Source organism: Ambystoma mexicanum, chromosome 7p (genome assembly GCF_040938575.1).
Source record: "Ambystoma mexicanum isolate Mex_15411 chromosome 7p, UKY_AmexF1_1, whole genome shotgun sequence".
NCBI lineage: Eukaryota > Metazoa > Chordata > Amphibia > Caudata > Ambystomatidae > Ambystoma > Ambystoma mexicanum.
Genome location: NC_090939.1, coordinates 71,934,649 through 71,955,038, shown reverse-complemented (window position 1 = coordinate 71,955,038; position 20,390 = coordinate 71,934,649). Strand labels below are relative to the sequence as shown.

General features: G+C 50.6%; 1 protein-coding gene across 2 annotated transcripts in view; it reads right to left on the bottom strand.

Moving 5' to 3' along the window:
* BOC (BOC cell adhesion associated, oncogene regulated) overlaps positions 1–20,390 on the bottom strand; it is a 216,990-nt gene that overhangs the window by 35,398 nt on the left and 161,202 nt on the right. For both annotated transcript variants that reach the window (XM_069635800.1, XM_069635799.1), the window contains exons 4-8: positions 10,670–10,816; positions 5,031–5,174; positions 3,016–3,309; positions 1,102–1,374; positions 117–403 (exon numbers count right to left, since the gene is read on the bottom strand). In XM_069635800.1, coding sequence (XP_069491901.1) covers positions 117–403; positions 1,102–1,374; positions 3,016–3,309; positions 5,031–5,174; positions 10,670–10,816 — 1,145 coding nt within the window. The remainder of the gene's footprint in view (positions 1–116; positions 404–1,101; positions 1,375–3,015; positions 3,310–5,030; positions 5,175–10,669; positions 10,817–20,390) is intronic.

The window sequence follows — 20,390 nt, the reverse complement described above, 5'->3', positions numbered from 1 at the left end:
GAAGGGTAGGTGCGGCTACATGCTGGAGGAGGAGGATTGCATTGCAGGGAGATGCTCATGTATGGCCCAAGTTAAAACAATATTAAAAATCACATTGAGTCAAAAGACGGAAATACCTTGCGGTGCTTCACAACATAATGAAGGAGCGGGGCACCGCCATCATGCCGTGGCTTCCACACCAGCTCGTAGAAATCCATCATGAATGTCCTGGGGGAACTGAGGATGATGGGGGCCTCCGCCAGGGCTGCGGGCTCCTTCAGGGAAGCGCACTGAGGCGGAAGGGCCATGGCAGTGGTCTTCAGCTTCGGATGGATCCTTTCAATGGCACTGGGCAAAGAAGGCAGCGGCGTCGGAACGAGAGACTGGTCCAAGCTGGGGTCTGGCGGCGGCTTCAGGGTGGCTCCTGAGATGCAACAGAGGGACAGAATGGAACCAATGAGTGCACAGAATCGAACAAGCCCCATCACACCCGTGTCCAGATCATGGCAAGCAGCAAGGTCAATGACACCTGTGGCTAATGACCAGGATAATCCTTTTCACACCAATACCAGGAGCAATGACAACAGTAAGGATTGTAGGTGGGCCAGGACAGGGGTGCGGGGAGGGGAGGTAATATGGGTGAGGGTTGATAGCACAACACCTTCATTCCTTAAAGAATACATTGGATTTGTGAGCGTACAAATAGCTAGCAAATTCGTACAAATGGTCCTACAAATGCCAGGCCCGTGCCCTGCAGAAGGGTCCTGGGTAGACCACGAGACCCATTAACACAGAATCCACGGCAGAAGCCCTTTGGAATTCCAATGACATGCAGACAGGATTCAATCCAGCCCTCCACACAAATATCACAGAGGCAGACTACCCCAGGGCTCACGAACCACAGCGGTTACATTCATTACAAAAACTACACCCAGCGAAACAAAGGAGGTAAGAGCAATAATATGCCTACATTAAGCCTGTACCATATGGGCTCGAGAATGGCTTGGAGGGGTCTATATTTCTGCAAGGAATAGAGCCGTGTTCTTTGATGCACCCGCTCCCTCTCTATGAATTATCAACCAATCTCTGGTAGTGACGTCTCGTGAGCGGAGGAGAACGCACCTGGTCTCGTGGTTCTGAGCAGCATCATTGCTTGGGCGCTTCCAACCTCGTTCTCCGCCATGCACTGGTACATGCCATCATCTTCCGGTCCCACGTTGATGACTCGTAGTGCCTTCCTAGTGAGCCGGTGGTGTTGGCCAGTGGTCAGGGGCACAGCATTCCGCAGCCAGAGCACTGAGGGCATAGGATTCCCCCGAACCTCGCAGGTGATCTTCACATTTTGACCCCAAGGTACAGTCTGCTGGGTAAGCTCCATGACGACCTCGGGCGGCTCTGTGAGGCAAGAAGACGGGAATTACTATGGCTTGTCATTAGTCACAAGTGCCCTGCCACCCTTCACCCTTGACATGCGGTACAACAAACATCCCAGGCATTGGGCCTCACCCTTACGGATAGAACAAGCCAGTGCCCACAATCAACCAATCTGCAAGCCAACAGATACAGATGCTAGTTTCTCCTGGGTCTGGATCTGTCCCATCATTCTACCCTATCTATCCCATCCCACCCTCTTTCTTGAAGAGCCACGTGAGCGCCTGGAGACCACCCCAATGGTCACAGACCGTAGTACAAGCAACATAACATGTGGGTGCATACAGTATGAGCTTTTTGCAGCCCCACAAAATCTCCACCAAAAGACTATTGATGCAGCCTGGACTGACACTTCACAAGGCCCATCAAATGCCCCAATACGAAAACCTGCAAATAAATACAGGCTTGAGTGACACCAGACCACCTTTATATGGAAGCCCCGTCACATGTTGACTAAAACCAAGGCTCAAGTTAGGCTTCACCAACGCAACAAAACAGCTTCACTACCAATGGAAGACGGGCTTGAGGGGAAATCAGCCACACCAAGAGCTTCACCACTTGTGGAATTAGAGACAGGCTCAATGGACACTGGCTTTAGGGACAATCAAAACCAAACCAACAGCCTCACGATTTATGGAATTAGACACAGGCTCCATTGACATTGGCTGGGCGCCAGACTGCAGGCCTGGGGATCAGATAGTCTAGACTAGAGCCAAGCGTCCACCAACCCACATAACAGCTCCAACATAAGAGCCCCTACTAGCAACGGATTTAGACACAAACTTGAGAAAGTCTGTCAATGCAACAGCCCCAATACTAATGGCATAAGACCCAGGCATGACTGATCCTTTCCCAGGCTGATGCAACAGCCCCAATACTAATGGCATTGGACACAAGCTTGACGGATCCTTTCCCGGGTTGGTGCAACAGCCCCAATACTTATGGCATAAGACGCAGGCTTGACTGATCCTTTCCCAGGCTGATTGATGCAAAAGCCCCAATACTAATGGCATAAGACACAGGCTTGACTGAACCTTTCCCAGGCAATACTAAAAGCATAAGACGCAGGCTTGCATGACCCTTGACCATCCCCTGTGCCCATGCAACAGCCTCACTACCATTGGCCCACACAACAGCCCAATCACCCATGAAAGAAGACTAGCTTGAGAGAACACAATAGCCCACATGGAATTATAAAACACAGACTTGCAGGCATTGGTCACACTACTACTGGAATCAGAGGGGAGTGGTTGATACTTCTCCAGAACATGCAACCACCACATAACCCATGGAATATGGCAAAGAATTGAGACAGGCCTCCTGGTCCACAACCAGACTTCACAAAAGCAGTGTGTTTTTTTGCTGACACGGACATGAGCCAAATACCCAATGCAGGGGATCACAGGCGCAAATGAGGCAGGTGCCACAGGTTGAATGTACTGTGTACAGGCATTTTCTCCCATTAAAACTAGCCCACATTGCCACCGGCGGTACCACCGAGGCCTATGTTATATCTAGTGCCATATAACGTATCCTTTACAGAGGTGAGGGCTGCAGGGGTCGTCTCAGCTGGTCTTCATAGTATTAAGGAGCAGATGTACTCACCAAAGACCTGCACATTGTAGTAGATGAACGCAGCACCAGCCTCTCCCATGCCGTTACTGGCCATACAGCTGTAGGACCCAGAATCGGCCTCCGTTGTGGCATCAATGAGTAGGTTGCTGAGTAGAAACCGGGTCTTGTTGTAGCCAGCTACGTCTGCTCCATCCTTTGCCCAGGTAATGCGTGGTGGGGGCATCCCGCTGGCAACACACTCTAGAATAAGGTTCTGGCCTTTTGTCACAATGATGGTCTGGGTCGCTGGGGGGTAGATGATCCGAGCTGCCTCTGCAGTGGAGCCTGGTGGTCCGATAGGAAACAAGGAACCATTCAGTGTAATGTAGACAGGAGGTCAAATGAAGGCAATTGACAGAAAGCAAGACGGCAAGGATGGGCAGAAGAACAAAAGGCAAGGATGGCCAGGAGACCAGAAGGCAAGGATGGCCAGGAGACCAGAAGGCGGGGATGGCCAGGAGACCAGAAGGCGGGGATGGCCAGGAGACCAGAAGGCGGGGATGGCCAGGAGACCAGAAGGCGGGGATGGCCAGGAGACCAGAAGGCAGTGAAAGCCAGGAGACCAGAAGAACACAGAATGCAGAGATAGCTAGAAGACCAGACAGTAGGGATAGCAAGGAGACCAGAAGAGGGTTATAGCCAAGAGACCAGATGAAAGGGACCATAGAAGGCAATGATCACTGGAAGACCAGAATGCTGTGATAGCAAGGAGACCGGAAGAGGGCTATAGTCAGGAGACCACAGAAGGCAATGATAGCAAAAATACCAGACGGCAGCGACAGCCAGGAGAGCAGAAGGCAGCGACAGCCAGGAGAGCAGAGGAAGGTGACCACAGAAGGTAGTGACAGTCAGGAGACCAGAATGCAGTGATAGCCAGGAGACCAGAATGCAGTGATAGTCAGGAGACCAGAATGCAGTGATAGCCAGCAGACTAGAGGAAGCGAACCACCACCAGGCATCCTGACTTTAAGTGATGTATCATTTTACCAATGTACAATTTAAACACGCCCCTAAACCATCTGCTAAAACGTGTAACTCTTCCTCGGAGAAAGAGAGTTTTCTTTGGGCAGACAGGACCATATGGACAGCCTGAGAACAGTGGGTATGGCTGTGAAAAGCAAGAAACCATGAGATGGTGAAGGGAAGGAGTCTAGAATAAGATGAAGTCCAGAAGAAGGTGATAGCCAGAAGACCTGAAAAAGTTGAACGAGAGGGGCAGATCAGTAGAAGATAAAGAGCAGTAGATCCAACATGATGAAGGCAAGAACCCTCAGTGGGGCTGCTGAAGTAAAGGTAAGTGGTAAAGAGGTGGGATGCACTCCAGTTTGGATAGACTGGACTGAAGGCTACTTAGAAACTCTGGTGATGACCCAAAACATCCTGGAATACAGCGCCACTGCTGCTAGCAGGAAAACGAAATGGGCTCTAGTCGCCAAATGCAATTTAAGTCTTCATTTGTTATTAATTCATGAAATGGGTCAAACTATTGATTAACCAACATATAAAATGACAAATGCTCTGCATGGGTGGGGCTGGGATTGCAGGTACACACAAAAAGTTAAGAAAGTCAAATGTTGTGTAAAAAATAAAATAGTAAAAATGGTCTCTTGCCCCAATGGGAGGTGAGCCTTACGCATAAGAATTGGACGCAGAAACAAGTTTTCCCTCGCCTCGTATAGAAGGGGGAGAACTCATCAGCTGGAGATGGGGCCAGCTATGGAGGAAGTGGGCGCTCCATGGGGCCCACTTAAAAATCACTGCCTCAGCAGGTCTCTATCCAAGGGGCAAGATGATGGCGCGAGAAGGGGTTTAAGAAGGGAGGTATATTAATCTCTGAAAAGGGCAACCGTTGCAGAGGAACAGATGGAAGCGCCATGGAGCTTGCACTTTGCGGCCAAGCCAACTTCCCCCAGCTAGGGAAAGTGTAGAAAGATTCAGAGGATTAAGAATTCTCAAAAGAACAGGGACATAATTGGTTTTAAAATAAAAAGGAGTAGGTTTCTTACGGCGCACACGCAGCCTATCACTGGAGACCGAGGTCTTAACTTCCTGGGTCACAGGATTGTAAGCCGCGCACTTGTAGGTGCCCTCGTCCTGCTGAGTGGCGTTGACAATCTGAAGGTTTCCAGAGGGCATGATCAGGTAGTTATCTGGAGAAGAGAGAACACAAACTGCTTTACAATTTTTCCGACACAACAACAAAGTACACAGGTCAACCGCCACCCATCTAAACAGGACACATTGGGCCTCATTACGAGGTTCGGTACAGAGTCTGCCCTCGTTCAATGGGGACTTACCGGTCTATTCCGACCTTTGCGGGACAAGTAAGTTCCCATTGAAAAAGCCATTCCCCACTCCCATTTCAGCTCCCACAGGGCTCAATGTGAAGGGGGAAGGTGCTAATAACGGTACCACAAATTGCGGTACCGTTATTAGCTCTGAAGTCCCTTTACGGGCCCCGTCCATAACGCCTGGTAAAACCAGGCGTTAAGGAAGGGACCCGCTAAGGGACCTCGGAATAGGGCGCAAAGAGATTACCGGGACCGATGTCCTTAACGGTGTCCGGTATCCCTTTGCGCTCACCTCGTAATGAGGCCCATTGTGTCCACTCGGCAAAGTGCTATATATAACGCTTAAGTATGTTTCCGTACTCAACTGATGCCATTTCTCAATGTTAGGAGCATCAGCTACCATGTCTTCAAACAGAATGAGAATGGTTCTACGCAATCACCTTCACCTTCCACTATCACATACATTCGGAAGTTACTTCTTTCCAACCCCACTTCTCTTCACACAGGGCATGGCAATTCCAGTGTCAATGAACAGTTAATCATTCGCTCAACGTAAACACTGTAGGACAAATGCCTCCTCACGAGCTCAAAATGAAAGTAGGGGTTGTAATTATGCTACTACGCAATCTTATGCCATCAGGGTCACTCTGAAATTGAACAAGGTTGACAATTACTCGTCTACAAAGACATCATAGAGGCCTGTGTGATCGATGGAACTTTGATACTATTTTTATACCATGCATAACTCTCATTCCATCCGATACGTTTAAGCCCTTTCAATGATCTTTAATAAGTCACAGGGACCTACACCCCCTTCCTGGAAGCGATCAGTGGTAATTCTGATAGCAGAAGTGACCCTATGAATTACCAACCGAAACTGACCTTTAAGATATGCTAGAACGGCATAGGCGTATGCTCCGGCGGGAGCAGCTAGGCTCCATCATCGCATGATATGATATATTTTATTTGTATCGTGCTCGTACACAAGTGTTTCATGCAGGTCAGCAGAGACTCCAATCACCGCAAAAATGAGTTACCAGATTTACATTTTAGGGGAGATGGTTCTGTACAACAAATGACCCAGATAGATCTATAAATCTCAAAATATGCCCCACCCAGAGACCTGTTCCAACCCGGACCATTTATGCAGCCCTGAAGATACCTCGCCGATCTACATCTGCAAACCTGACCAAATATACTCCCGAAAAAAGGGCCCTATTGACAAATACAGAGGGGATGTGCGCGAGTTGGAGGCATGCGGGCGCGTAAAATCACCCTTTGTACCACTGACTTGTAGACATTTTTTAAATCACCCCCCAAAAGGAGTCATCAGATTTGTATCTTAGAGGAGGCAGTTCACACTGAATCTTTTCAAATCTGTGAAAACCGAACAGGATAGAATCATTGGGAAATGTACCCTCACTAAGGAAAATGGGGGCCCTCATTGTTGGCGTGACTTGGCGTAGGTTATATGAATGTTAAAGCGGGAGGGCCCACTTAAGAGTGAGCAACTCGTCAAGAGCGTGATCGTGTAGGTGTGATGAGCAGTTGGGGTACATTAGCACGCTAGTCTCTTTTTTGGTTACATACTCATCAACGTATATGCCTTCGGGGAAGCATGAGTTTATAAGGGTGTTTGCGCGCGACTGTCTAACAGGAATGTCTGTGTATGCTTGAGGTGTTGGTAGAGTGGGTCTGTGTGTGTTTTTGGATGGACGGCGCTGCTTGCGTGTGGGGAGTGCATTCGTGTGCAGGTCGGGAGGGGCGGGGGGGTGCATTCGTGTGCACAGTGGAGCTGGCAGGAAGGCGAAGGCACCCGGTAGTGCGGTGTGGTTGGCAGTGTGAATTCGCCGATGCAGGCGGCCAGGGGGCATATCTCCGCAGCCACCGACAACGTCCCACTCATCTGCAGTGAAGTCTTCACACAGAGCCGGTACATGTTCCATGGCTGAATCGGTTCGGGTGTTATTGTGTGAGCGCGCATACCACTGAAGACTGGCGCTGCAGCTCTGGGCACGTGTGGCTGCAGACGCAGGTCTGCGTGCGTGCGTGCGTGCACTCACCGGAGCTGGCAGCAACTCGCTGGGGCACTAACATGTTCTGAATAGATTCCAAGGGCCGTGTAATATAATGTAGTACCATCGGAAATCCATGCTCATCTGGAGATCCATCTAAACCCATTATCCGGCGTGTCACTATTCTGGTAGGACACTCCACATATATGTGTTAAAATATATTTAAAGAGAATATATAGAACAAAACAGAACACAAAATCAAACATACAAAAGTATTGACATCAGACCAAGGGACAGAACCTGGGGGAACGAGTTAAAGCAAGCAGAAGACCCGAAAGTTCAGTTAGCCTTTATGTCGGAATAAATTCCTAAATACCAGAGTTTCAGAAGATGTAAAAAGATTAGAGAAGTAGAAAATGAGGACCAAAAATGAATAAAATACAAAGTACTTATTTCCTTAATTATCGACACACATGACCATTTTTTGCAAGATGGATCGATAGCGGACCAAATTGCTCAAGCATGTGGTTGTAAGTTCCTACATTATATCCTTTTCCTAGCATCCTTCTGACTATTTTCCGCCATGGAATCAAAGTTGCTGCTCTCTACTGGATTGCCTTCAACCTCTCCCCATCACTCCTCCATTTCATGAAACACAGTGCTCTACCGGATTGCCTTCAACCTCTCCCCATCACTCCTCCATTTCATGAAACACAGTTCTCTACCGGATTCCCTTCAACCTCTCCCATCAGTCCATCTCCATTTCATGGAATGCAGTACTCTACTGGATTGCCTTCAACCTCTCCCATCAGTCCATCTCAATTTCATGCAGCACAGTTATCTGCTGGATTGCCTTCAACCTCTCCATTTCATGGAGCACAGTACTCTACTGGATTGCCTTCAACCTCTCTCAACACTCCTCCTCCATTTCATGGAACGCAGTTCTCTACTGGATTGCCTTCAACCTCTCCATCAGGTCTTCTCCATTTCATGGAACGCAGTTCTCTACTGGATTGCCTTCAACCTCTCCCATCAGTCCATCTCCATTTCATGGAACGCAGTTCTCTACTGGATGCCGTCAGTCCATCTCCATTTCATGGAACGCAGTCCTCTACTGGATTGCCTTCAACCTCTTCCATCAGTCCACCTCCATTTCATGGAACACAGTTCTCTATTGGATTGCCGTCAGTCCATCTCCATTTCATGGAACGCAGTTCTCTACTGGATTGCCTTCAACCTCTCTCATCACTCCTCCTCCATTTCATCGAGCGCAGTTCTCTACTGGATTGCCTTCAACCTCTCCCATCAGCCCATCTCCATTTCATGGAACGCAGTTCTCTACTGGATTGCCTTCAACCTCTCCCATCAGCCCATCTCCATTTCATGGAACGCAGTTCTCTACTGGATGCCGTCAGTCCATCTCCATTTCATGAAACGCAGTTCTCTACTGGATTGCCTTCAACCTCTCCCATCAGCTCATCTCCATTTCATGGAACGCAGTTCTCTACTGGATTGCCTTCAACCTCTCCGATCATTCCTTCTCCATTTCATGGAGCGCAGTTCTCTACTGGATTGCCTTCAACCTCTCCCATCACTCCTCCATTTCATGGAACACAGTTCTCTACTGGATTGCCTTCAACCTCTCCATCAGTCCCGTGTCCATTTCATGGAGTGCAGGTCTCTACTGGATTGCCTTCAACCTCTCCCATCATTCCTCCATTTCATGGAACACATTTCTCTACTGGATTGCCTTCAACCTCTCCCATCACTCCTCCATTTCATGGAATAAAGCTACCTCTCATCAGACCTTCCTCCCAGTCAGTGTCTCCCAAGGCTTCATCCTTGATCCCTTACCTTTTTGTCTTTTACGCCTGCTCTCTTGGACAATGCATCCCTTCCTTTGGGAGCTCCCATGGGGAATATTCTAAGCATGTGAATCCATGAAAGATCCAATGCTGGAGAATAGGTGTTCAAAAGGAGCGGGTAGATGGGCAATGCTGGCATAACTTTTTTACTGCTGAGCTGAAGCCTAAATGAGTGGCAGGGAACATCTTGGCTGGAATGGCGCCATGGTGGTTACTTTCTGGAGCTCAAAAGTTGGCGAGAGGGAAGAACCTTGCTACAATGACCCGTTGGTTGTCAATTGTTATGTTATCTAAATTTATAAAGCGCACATTAGCTGAAGCATCTTGGCGCTAAGAAAGGAAGTGCAAGAGGATTTGGAAGCAGAGTGACAAAGAATTAGAACAAATACATTTTTAGTGCGCGCCGAAAGGCAAGGTGATTGCTTGTGGCATGAAGAGTAAGTGGGATAGTGATCCATAATTTGGCAGCCACCACTGAAAAGGACTGGCCCCCTACCCGCTCAAAAAGGTAGCGAGGGACCGGAAGGACGGAAGGAGGCAGGCTTCCTTAGAACGAAGCACACAGGCTGTAGGTAAAGGCAGAATCATTCCTGCTACTATTCCGCTCCCAGGTCACAGAAGGCTTGATGGGCCATGGCAAGTGACTTAAAAATGCACTGGTAGGACAGGTCTCCAATGAAGCGAACAGAGAACCGGTGAAATATGAGAGCCATATGCAGTGCCTGTGCAGATCCGGGCTGTGTGGTTCTAAAGAAGCTGTAATCGATGGAATAGATAAGGGATGTGCAAGGAATAAAGAGTTACAGTAGTCTAAGCAACTGAGCACCAAAGAGGCCGTCACCACAGGCCTAAACTGGGCCGGGAGAAAAGATAGAACTTTGCGCAGGACTCTACGTTGGAAGAACCCGGCCTTGCAGATGGCACCTACCTGGTCACAGATGGACAGTGAGGAAGAGAACTACAGACCCAGATTCTTTACATCGAGCACAGGTGTAGGGCAAGGACTGAGCACCGCAGGCCAGAAAGCTGAAGACCAAACTACCACAGAAGGAGAGGAAACAGTGGGGGCCACGAGGGGGTACACCAGCATGACCTCCATCTTGTCCCAGTCAAGCTTCAGCCAGTTGGTGTCTACAGTGAGTGCGATGGAAGGGCCGGGTCAGAACCACTCTAGTGGTCAGTTGCTTAAGTACAAGTTGCAGGCGGATTACCATCGCTAGAACAGATCAATATTATTGACTTAGCCTAATGGGGGTGGCAGATTAAGACCCATTCTCGAAGGAACCAACTGGTACATAAATGGTAGAGATGGAAAACTCTGCTTCAGACAATAACTAAATTAGAGGTACCGCTTCCCTGATATGTAGGACAATATGGTGTGACCGAATCGTTTGGGGCTATAAGCCACAGCACGCATGACCAGCAAGGAAAACGAGGAGAGACCAGATGATAGGCTAATGGGGCGATCACTCACCTCTCGAAGACTCCAGCCACTCTTGCTTCACGCTGTAGCGCACTTGGGCCTTCGGGTGGCTCTCGGGCAGATTGCAGGCGATGACGGCCGTGTTCCCCTCGTCCACCTCAATCACGTGCTGGGCGTTGAACTTGAAGTCCTGGAGGTCTGCAGAGGAGCAGGAAGTTCAGACAGAAGAGCAGGTTAGGAGGACAGCCGTGGTGCAGGTCTACACAAAAAGCAGGTCAGAAATTCCCACCAAGACACCAAAGAGACGTTGCAGCAGCAAGGGGCTGCCGTGTCTCTTCCCACTTCCCCCCTCCACACATCCAACCCTGCCCAACACGACTCCAACTCCACTGCCAGCTAGCGGGAGAAAAAGGGCCCCCTAGCCGCTCTCTGCCACTTCCCAACTGATACCCACTGCACCCCATACTTGCTGTCCTTCAGGAATGTCCTTACGTGCATTGCTTGAACACAGATACTGGCACGAGGCCCTGCAAAATCATCTGAGTGAGGTCTGTGCTCTCGCTTACCCACAACCCAAAGCTCCCCAGCAAAACGCAATGCCATTCAAGTCATTTGGGTTCCAAGGGACACTCCGACTGTCGAAATAAATACAAATAAAAAAACAATGTCCTGTATGGGCATTGCAAAAAGTTTCTATATGGTTATGATGATGGAGTGAAATCACTCCATGTATTTTGCATACATTGACAACGGTCTACCCTTTGTCCTGTTTCGGGAGGAAATAGCTCAGGGGCAACGTGTTCGCTTTGGGAGCAAGACGACGCCAAGCAACGCAGGTTCGATCCCCGGGTCCGCGCTTACAAACCTCTTGGGTATTAAGCGCGTTATAAATAATCCATTACATTTAAATTACATTTGAAACAGCATGGATGATATAAGTTTGATCATCAGCACCCCCATTGAGCGTTACAAAGGCCTACAGTAAGTATTTCCAATGGGGCAGACGCCAGACACTGCCACGGGACGGGCAATTAAGAGGGCCAAGCAGGATTTCCAAAAGATCCTAACAACTAAAAATGGGACTAGGCCACAGCCTGTTGACAACCCTTGTAATGAGAGGTAGGATCAAGCACGGCTTGCCCACGAGTATCCACGGACAGGAGTACTGTGCGGTAGGACTGCAGCACAGCCTGCCCACACTGTCCTCTGCACTGTGCGGTAGGACTGCAGCACAGCCTGCCCACACTGACCTCTGCACTGTGCGGTAGGACTGCAGCACAGCCTGCCCACACTGACCTCTGCACTGTGCGGTAGGACTGCAGCATGGCCTCCCCACACTGGCCTCTGCACGGTGCGGTAAGACTGCAGCACAGCCTGCCCACACTGACCTCTGCACTGTGCGGTAGGACTGCAGCATGGCCTCCCCACACTGGCCTCTGCACGGTGCGGTAAGACTGCAGCACAGCCTGTCCACACTGACCTCTGCACGGCGGGGGGAGGACTCCAGCACAGCCTGCCCACACTGACCTCTGCGCTGTGGGATAAGACTGCAGCACATCCAGACCACACTGACCTCTGTGCGGTGGCGTAGGACTGGAGCACAGCCTGCCCACACTGACCTGTGCACGGTGGGGTTGGACTGGAGCACAACCTCCCCACACTGACCTCTGCACAGCAACCCTTGAAATGCGAGGTAGGATCAGGCACGTCTTGCCCACGAGTATCCACGGACAGGAGTACTGTGGGGTAGGACTGCAGCACAGCCTTCCTACACAGGCCTCTCCACTGTGGGGTAGGACTGCAGCACAGCCTGCCCACACTGATCTGTGCAAGGTGCGGTAGTACTGCAGCACAATCTGCCCACACTGACCTCTGCACTGTGAGGTAGGACAGCAGCACAGCCTGCCCACACTGACCTCTGCGCTGTGGGGGAGGACTGCAGCAAAGCCTCCCCACACTGACCTCTGCGCTGTGGGGGAGGACTGCAGCACAGCCTGTCCACACTGACCTGTGCACGGCGGGGTAGGACTGCAGCACAGCCTGCCCACACTGACCTCTGCACTGTGAGGTAGGATAGCAGCACAAACAGCCCACACTGACCTCTGCAGTGTGGGGTGGGACTCGAGCCCAGCCTGCCCACAAGGACATTTACGCTGTGGGGTAGGCCTGGAGTACAGTCACTGGGCTGTGAGGGGTGGGGCTGCACCACAAGCTCCGTGCATTAATGTCCAGGGAAGTGGGCAGCCCCCGCAGGGGTGGGGGTAGCTGGAATTAATCTACCAGGCATGTCCTGTGAGGAGAGATTTCAAGGGGTAAGGGCGCAAGTTCGGCACCTGGCTGCCCCCACCCCGCCCCCTCCTCCCCCACCAGCCTGCGCGGGCCTTTCACAAGCCCATTAGGGGTTGTTTTCACGGTAACTCTCCTGTCTGCATTCCGTCACCCCAAGCTCTCAAGCAGCCCGCATCAATCATAGGGGCTGCTTTCAGCAGGGGGCCTGCAGTTCCACCACCTTCAGCCCCCCCCGCCCCCACCCGACGCGGCTCAGCTCTATGCACTTCTGCGTTCACACGATGCCGCAGAGATTCCAATTTGGACACGGGGGCTGTCAAAGCGGAACTTCGGGGTGTCCGCACCTTCACCCCACATTCATAGAATAACGAAACCAACTTCGAGACATAATGACACAACTTTGGCTGCAACCTTATTCCAATTAAAACGGGGTTTACAGTACAAGGTGCCTTCTTGAGATGATACATGGGACAAATATTGCCAAAGTAAATACATGGGAAGCATACATGTTCCGTTCGCGTTATCTTCGCTAGCGGCATTGAAGCGGGGCTGTCCTTGTCCAGATGTCTGGCGAAAAAACACCTGCCCTGGAGAAAGTGGTGTGCGTGCAAGGGGCATAGCTCTTTATTCTGCTGCCTGGCGCAGCCCAAACCCATGACCCGGAAATACAAGACTATAGAATGCCCAGGCTTGCCAGACAACGGCCATGCGTGTCCTGTTACTCCCACAGAGAACGTGTACCACTCAGGCAAGCAGCATGTCCCGTTACACCTCAGAGAGCATATACTACTCGGGCAAGTGGCATGTCCCGTTACACCTCAGAGAGCATATACCACTAAGGCAAGCAGCATGTCCAGTTACACCTCAGAGACCATATACCAACCACTAAGGCAAGCGGCATGTCCCGTTACACCTCAGAGAGCATATACTACTCAGGCAAGTGGCATGTCCCGTTACACCTCAGAGAGCATATACCACTAAGGCAAGCGGCATGTCCCGTTACACCTCAGAGAGCATATACCACTAAGTCAAGCGGCATGTCCCGTTACACCTCAGAGAGCATATACTACTCAGGCAAGTGGCATGTCCCGTTACACCTCAGAGAGCATATACCACTAAGGCAAGTGGCATGTCCCGTTACACCTCATCTACTACTCAGGCAAGCGGCATGTCCCGTTACACCTCAGAGAGTATATACCACTAAGGCAAGCGGCATGTCCCGTTACACCGCAGAGACCATATACCACTCAGGAAAGCAGCATGTCCTGTTCCACTTCAGAGACCATATAATGTTCCGCACCCAAGCAGGTAGCATGTCCTGTTACACTCAGAACATGCAACATTCCAGCAAGTAGCATGTCCCGTTACACCTCAGAGAAGATATACCCCTCAGGCAAGCAGCATGTCCCGTAAAACCACGAGACCACTCAGGTAAGCAGCATGTCCCGTTACACCTCAAAGAACGTATACCACTCGGGCAAGCGGCATGTCCCGTTACACTTCAGAGAGCATATAATGTTCTGCACCCAGGCAGGTAGCATGTCCCGTTACACCGCAGAAAGCATTCAGGCAAGCAGCATGTCCCATTACACCACAGAAAGCATTCAAGCAAGCAGCATGTCCCATTACACCACAGAAAGCATTTAACACTCAGGCAAGCATCATTTCCCATTACACCGCAGAGAACATATACCACTCAGGCAAGCAGCATGTCCCATTACACCACAAACATATACCACTCAGGCAAGCAGCATGTCCCGTTATACTGCAGAAAGCATAGAACACTCGGGCAAGCTGCATATCACGTTACACCACAGAAAGCAATTAACACTCGGGCAAACAGCATGTCCCGTTAGACTTCAGAGAAGATATACCCCTCAGGCAAGCAGCATGTCCCGTAAAACCACAGAGAGCATATACCACTCAGGCAAGCAGCATGTCCCGTTACACCTTAGAGAGTCTCTCGCAGAGAAATTCGTTTCTGAGTGGGCCTGCTTGAGGTGGAATTTGCCGCACGTGTGTACGTGCACAGTCACATCCTAATTCAAGGGTGTGCCAAAAAGACTGGAAGTAGAGATCCCATCAGTGCAAATACGAGGGATTGAAAGTGTGGATATACCTACATCTTTGGAACCAGTAGTATCACTTGCCATGAAGATGGACCTTTGTATAGTCCGAAACGCGTTGGCAACACAGTAAAAAACTGGTGCTAATTGGGATTGGTGACTTTCAAACAAAAAACTTTTTTGTTACGACCAAAAGTGGACAATGTGAACAGATGCTAAGTGTGGAAAGAAAAACTTTATTTGTGCCTAGAGTTTTCTGTTGATACGATTTTGTTAAAAAACGGGGCTTTATATTGTCATTTAATCAAAGAAAGGCTTCCTTTATGTCATTTATGTTATGTTTTGAGAAAGAATTGTCCTTGCAGTTTTATAACTGAACCTCTAACAAAAATTCTGTGGTTGTTAATTAACTTTTTTTCTTGTTTGTTTGAAAACTTTTACAAAAATTCAGTGCTTGAACTGAAAAAAACCACAGAGAGCTATTTTTCCCTTTACTAGAATTTGTGGTATTAAATTGCTTCATTGATAACATTGGATAAAAATGTGTTGAATAAAGAAACTTCAAAACTCTAAATTAAATTATATACAATGTGCATACAGATCAACTTTTACTAAGCCTGTGAGTGGATATTCTCCTCTGCAGACTAAAATATACTGACTCCTTACTAAGATCGAATATTAAACCGATCTACAGACTAAGAACTGCAGGTATCAGGGTCCATCATAGACTCTGCCAACCTGCTATATTAATATATTTGGGATCTTGCTCCCTTGAGAGTTCACCGAGGCTTGGCGTGTAGCAATACACGTCTTTTTCTGCTACTTCCTATTGAGGAGCTCCCAAAACCACCCCAAGTCCTGCAGGCAGTGCCATGGAAGAGCTCCCCTGGCATCTCATATTGAGGAGCTCCTACAAGCACCCAAAGTCCTGCAGGCGGTCTCATGGAAGGGCTCCCCTGGCATCTCATATTGAGGAGCTCCTACAAGCACCCAAAGTCCTGCAGCCGGTCTCATGGAAGAGCTCCCCTGGCATCTCATATTGAGGAGCTCCTACAAGCACCCAAAGTCCTGCAGCCGGTCTCATGGAAGAGCTCCCCTGGCATCTCATATTGAGGAGCTCCTACAAGCACCCAAAGTCCTGCAGGCGGTCTCATGGAAGAGCTCCCCTGGCATCTAAAATTGAGGAGCTTTCACATCCACCCAAAGTTCTGCAGGCGGTCTCATGGAAGAGCTCCAGCTAGCGTCTCCTACGGACAAGCTCCCACAACCACCCACTGCAGGCGGTGCCGTGGAAGAACTCCCCTGGTGTCTCCCATTGACGAGTTCCCACAAGCACCCACTGCAGGCGGTGCCATGGAAGAGCTCCAGCTAGTGTCGCCCATTGACGAGCTCCCACAACCACCCAAAGTCCTGCAGGCTGTGCCATGGAAAAGCTCCCATGGTGGCTCCTATTGACGAGCTCCCACAGCCACCCACTGCAGGCGGTGCCATGGAAGAGCTCCAGCTAGTGTCGCCCATTGACGAGCTCCCACAACCACCCAAAGTCCTGCAGGCGGTGCCATGGAAAAGCTCCCATGGTGGCTCCTATGGACGAGCTCCCACAACCACCCACTGCAGGCGGTGCCATGTTAATGATAAAGGACATTTGTACAGCGCACTATCACCACCGGAGTGGTCCCCTGGCGCTCTGGCAGCTCTGAAAGAGGAAGGGAGGGGAGGTTAGTGGGAAGAAGCAGGAAAAGTGCAAGAGAGCAGTGATGTGCTGTTGGCGGCCTCAGCCTGGTGGGTCCGTTGGCTGGGCCTTGGGTGTTTTGCGGCCGGTAGTCGTAGTGTACTGTTGTGCAGGTCTATGTGTGTTTTGTTTTGTTGTTGCAATGTAGTGAAGTTTTTGCGGTTTGTTGTGCTGTAGGTTTGTGGTTGTGTTTGGTTTGGAGTTTGAGAGGTGTATGCAGAGGGGGAAATTGTTAGTGCAATTGGTTAGTTGGCATCATTATCCTGAATTGAGGCACTGGGCCTCTGCAATTTCCCCTGGTGGGGCTCGGGAGCACCCCTGTGCCTCTGTCCCGATCTGTGTCCGTCCGGCCTTCGAGGTCCCTTTCACATCTGGCCCCCTCCTCCCCCAGTCTTCCCTTCCCACTCATACGGCTAGCGCACCTGCCCATGTCCACAGCTCAGATAGTGTGGTGATTGCTAATATCCCGAAAATTCCACTATACTGTGGTACCTGGTGGCAACTATGGGGCGATTGCGGGTGTTGGGTGGGATTAGGGTGGCTTGTTGACTCCATCTCAGTTTGGGTGTCAACTGTGTTCCCCTCTAACCAGCGTCCTTCGTCCAGGTGCCGTGGGAGCTTCTTCACATAGGGAGATGTCCACAGTCTGTACTGGGGGTTGTCCCGTGTCAACTCCAGTTTAGTCATCACTTTATTCATCACTTTTCCTTTCTGTTTTCAGTTTGAGTCTGTGGTGTCGAAGAGCCAGGTTTTTAATAATTTACTACATTTTAGGTGATTTTTGGCGTTTCTTCTATCTTTTGGGATGTTGTTCCAGGTTTTTGCGGTTAAGTGGTAGGAGGTGCCTCCCAGTTTCTTCTTGAGGTATGGTTTTGGTTCCAGGCGGATTTCGTTGCTTGACCGGAGAGGTCTCGTTGGTTTGTAGACTGTTATTTTCTTTTGAAGGAATTCTGCTCCTTGTCCGCTGATTGCCCTGTGCGTTATGCACATTGTTTTGAAGGTGATGCAATGTTTTACTGGGAGCCAGTGTAGTGTTTTTAGGGCCAGAGTGATGCGTTCTCTTCTTGATAGTTTGAGGAGTAGTCTGGCTGCTGTATTTTGGATCTGTTGTAGTTTCTTCAGGAGGTATTCTGGAGTTCCGAGGTAGAGGCTGTTTGCATAGTTGATACTTGACATGATGAGGGCAACGATATTGAGTGTTTTGTGCGTGAAGGAGAGGAATGGTAGGATTCTTCTTGCCGTGTGGAGGAGGAAAAAACATTTCTTGACCGTTGCATTTAGTTGTGGTTCTAAGGTTAGGGTGTTGTCATCAGGACTCCCAGATTTTTTATTACCTTAGATGGTGATGATGCGGTTCCCATTTCCGTGGGCCACGGGATGGTGGTTTTGTTCTCTTGGTCTTTGGATATGATCATGATTTCAGTCTTTCCTGGACTGATTTTCAGGTTGTTGGCAGTCATCCAGTTGAAGACACTTGATTAGGGTTGAATGATCAGCTTGGGTGTCATTGATTGTGTAGATGATTTGGGTATCATCTGTGTAGTTGGTGCATGTAATGTTGTACTTTTTGAAGATTCGGATAACCGGAGTATGGTAGATGTTGAAATATAGTGGTGACAGTGAAGATCCTTGTGGAACTCCACAATCGCTAACTCTTGGAGTGGATTTGAAGGGTTTAATCCATATGGTTTCTGTTCTGTCTGCTAGGAATGATTTAGTCCAGAGTAGTGCTGCGTCTGCTATGCCTATGTCTTCTAGTCTTTTGTTCAGGGTGTCATGACTAACTGTGTCAAAGGCTGCAGAGAGGTCGAGTAGAATGAGGACTGCTGTTTCCGTTCCTCTTACTGGTCTGAAACCGACTTGAGCTTGGTCTAGCAGGTGGTGTTTTTCTACGTATTCTTGGGTTTGTTTATATACGTAGGACGTATACGTAGCTCCCACAACCACCCACTGCAGGCGGTGCTATGGAAGAGCTCCCCTGGTGTCTCCTATGGACGAGCTCCCACAACCACCCACTGCAGGTGGTGCCATGGAAGAGCTCCCCTGGCGTCTCCTATGGACGAGCTCCCACAAGCACCCACTGCAAGAGCTCCAGCTAGCGTCTTGCAGAAGGCACAGTAGAAGAGCTAGCGTCTTGCAGAAGGCACAGTAGAAGAGTTCCTTCGCAGTACACTATAGACGCACCCCAGCAGCCGCCCTGGAGCAGACTCAAGGTAGAGATCCGGCCTACATGACATCCATCACCCGCTCCTCCGTGATTAGAGCCCAACTCCCCGTCTCCCTTGCAAGCAAACAGCCCTCCTGGCCGACCCTCAGACTGAAACTCAAACCTCGGCCTGTCGGGCCCTGTTTTGCACCCCCTCTCCGGCGCCCGGATTTCGTGCTTTTCGAGAAGGCAGGTTCACGAAGTCATAAAAATGATTTGCGGCGCATATGCTTAATACTTTAGGAATTTCTTGGCATCGTTCAATTAGGAGGGAAAAAGCCCAGAGTTCAGAAATGTGATTAATCCGTTAAGACAGGCAGACGAAGAGACATATTTTTCCACTCGCTATTGAAGCCAGATGAGGGTTAACCCCTTGTGCGCTGGGGCTTGGATTACGCCGTCCTGTCTCCAGGCAGCGCCGGGCTTCTGGGTTTCTGCTCGTGCAGCCCCCCCACTCTCCCGCCCCAATCCCTTGGTTCCCAAAGTCCTGAGGTCTGTTATAGTCATAGGCAGCCGAGTGGTGGCTTTAAAGATGAAAACGCCAAAGACATCCGAAAAGATAGTGTAGTGAGTTTTGCACCCGCTGCATAAATCCATGTGCGAAAAGTGTGAACAGCATCAGTGCTGGCTGAGCCCTTTATGCCGAGTGGTGCGACGACAGAAGGGGACCGACCATAGGCAGAGCCGCCTAGCCCCTGCACCCAATGGTAGCAGGCCAGCCCATACACATAGGCGGAGCCGCCTAGCCCCTGCACCCAGTGGGAGCGGGCCAGTCTGTACACATAGGCGGAGCCGCCTAGCCCCTGCACCAAATGGTAGCAGGCCAGCCCATACACAGGCAGAGCCACCTAGACCCTGCACCCAATCGTAGCAGGCCAGCCCGTACATATAGGCAGAGCCGCCTAGGCCCTGCACCCCGTGGGAGCAGGCCAGCCCATACACATAGGCAGAGCCGCCTAGGCCCTGCACCCCGTGGGAGCAGGCCAGCCCATACACATAGGAAGAGCCGGATAGCCCCTGAACCCAGTGGAAGCAGGCCAGCCCGTCCACATAGGCGGAGCCGCCTAGCCCCTGCCCCCAGTGGGAGCAGGCCAGCCCGTACACATAGGCGGAGCCGCCTAGCCCCAGTGGGAGCAGGCCAGCCCGTACACATAGGCGGAGCCGCCTAGCCCCTGCCCCCAGTGGGAGCAGGCCAGCCCGTACACATAGGCGGAGCCGCCTAGCCCCTGGCCCCAGTGGGAGCAGGCCAGCCCGTACACATAGGCTGAGCCGCCTAGGCCCTGCACCCAATGGTAGCAGGCCAGCCCGTACACATAGGCGGAGCCGCCTAGCCCCTGCACCCAATGGGAGCAGGCCAGCCCGTACACATAGGCGGAGCCGCCTAGCCCCTGCACCCAATGGGAGCAGGCCAGCCGTACACATAGGCGGAGCCGCCTAGCCCCTGCACCCAGTGGGGGCTTCGGAGCCGCCTAGCCCCTA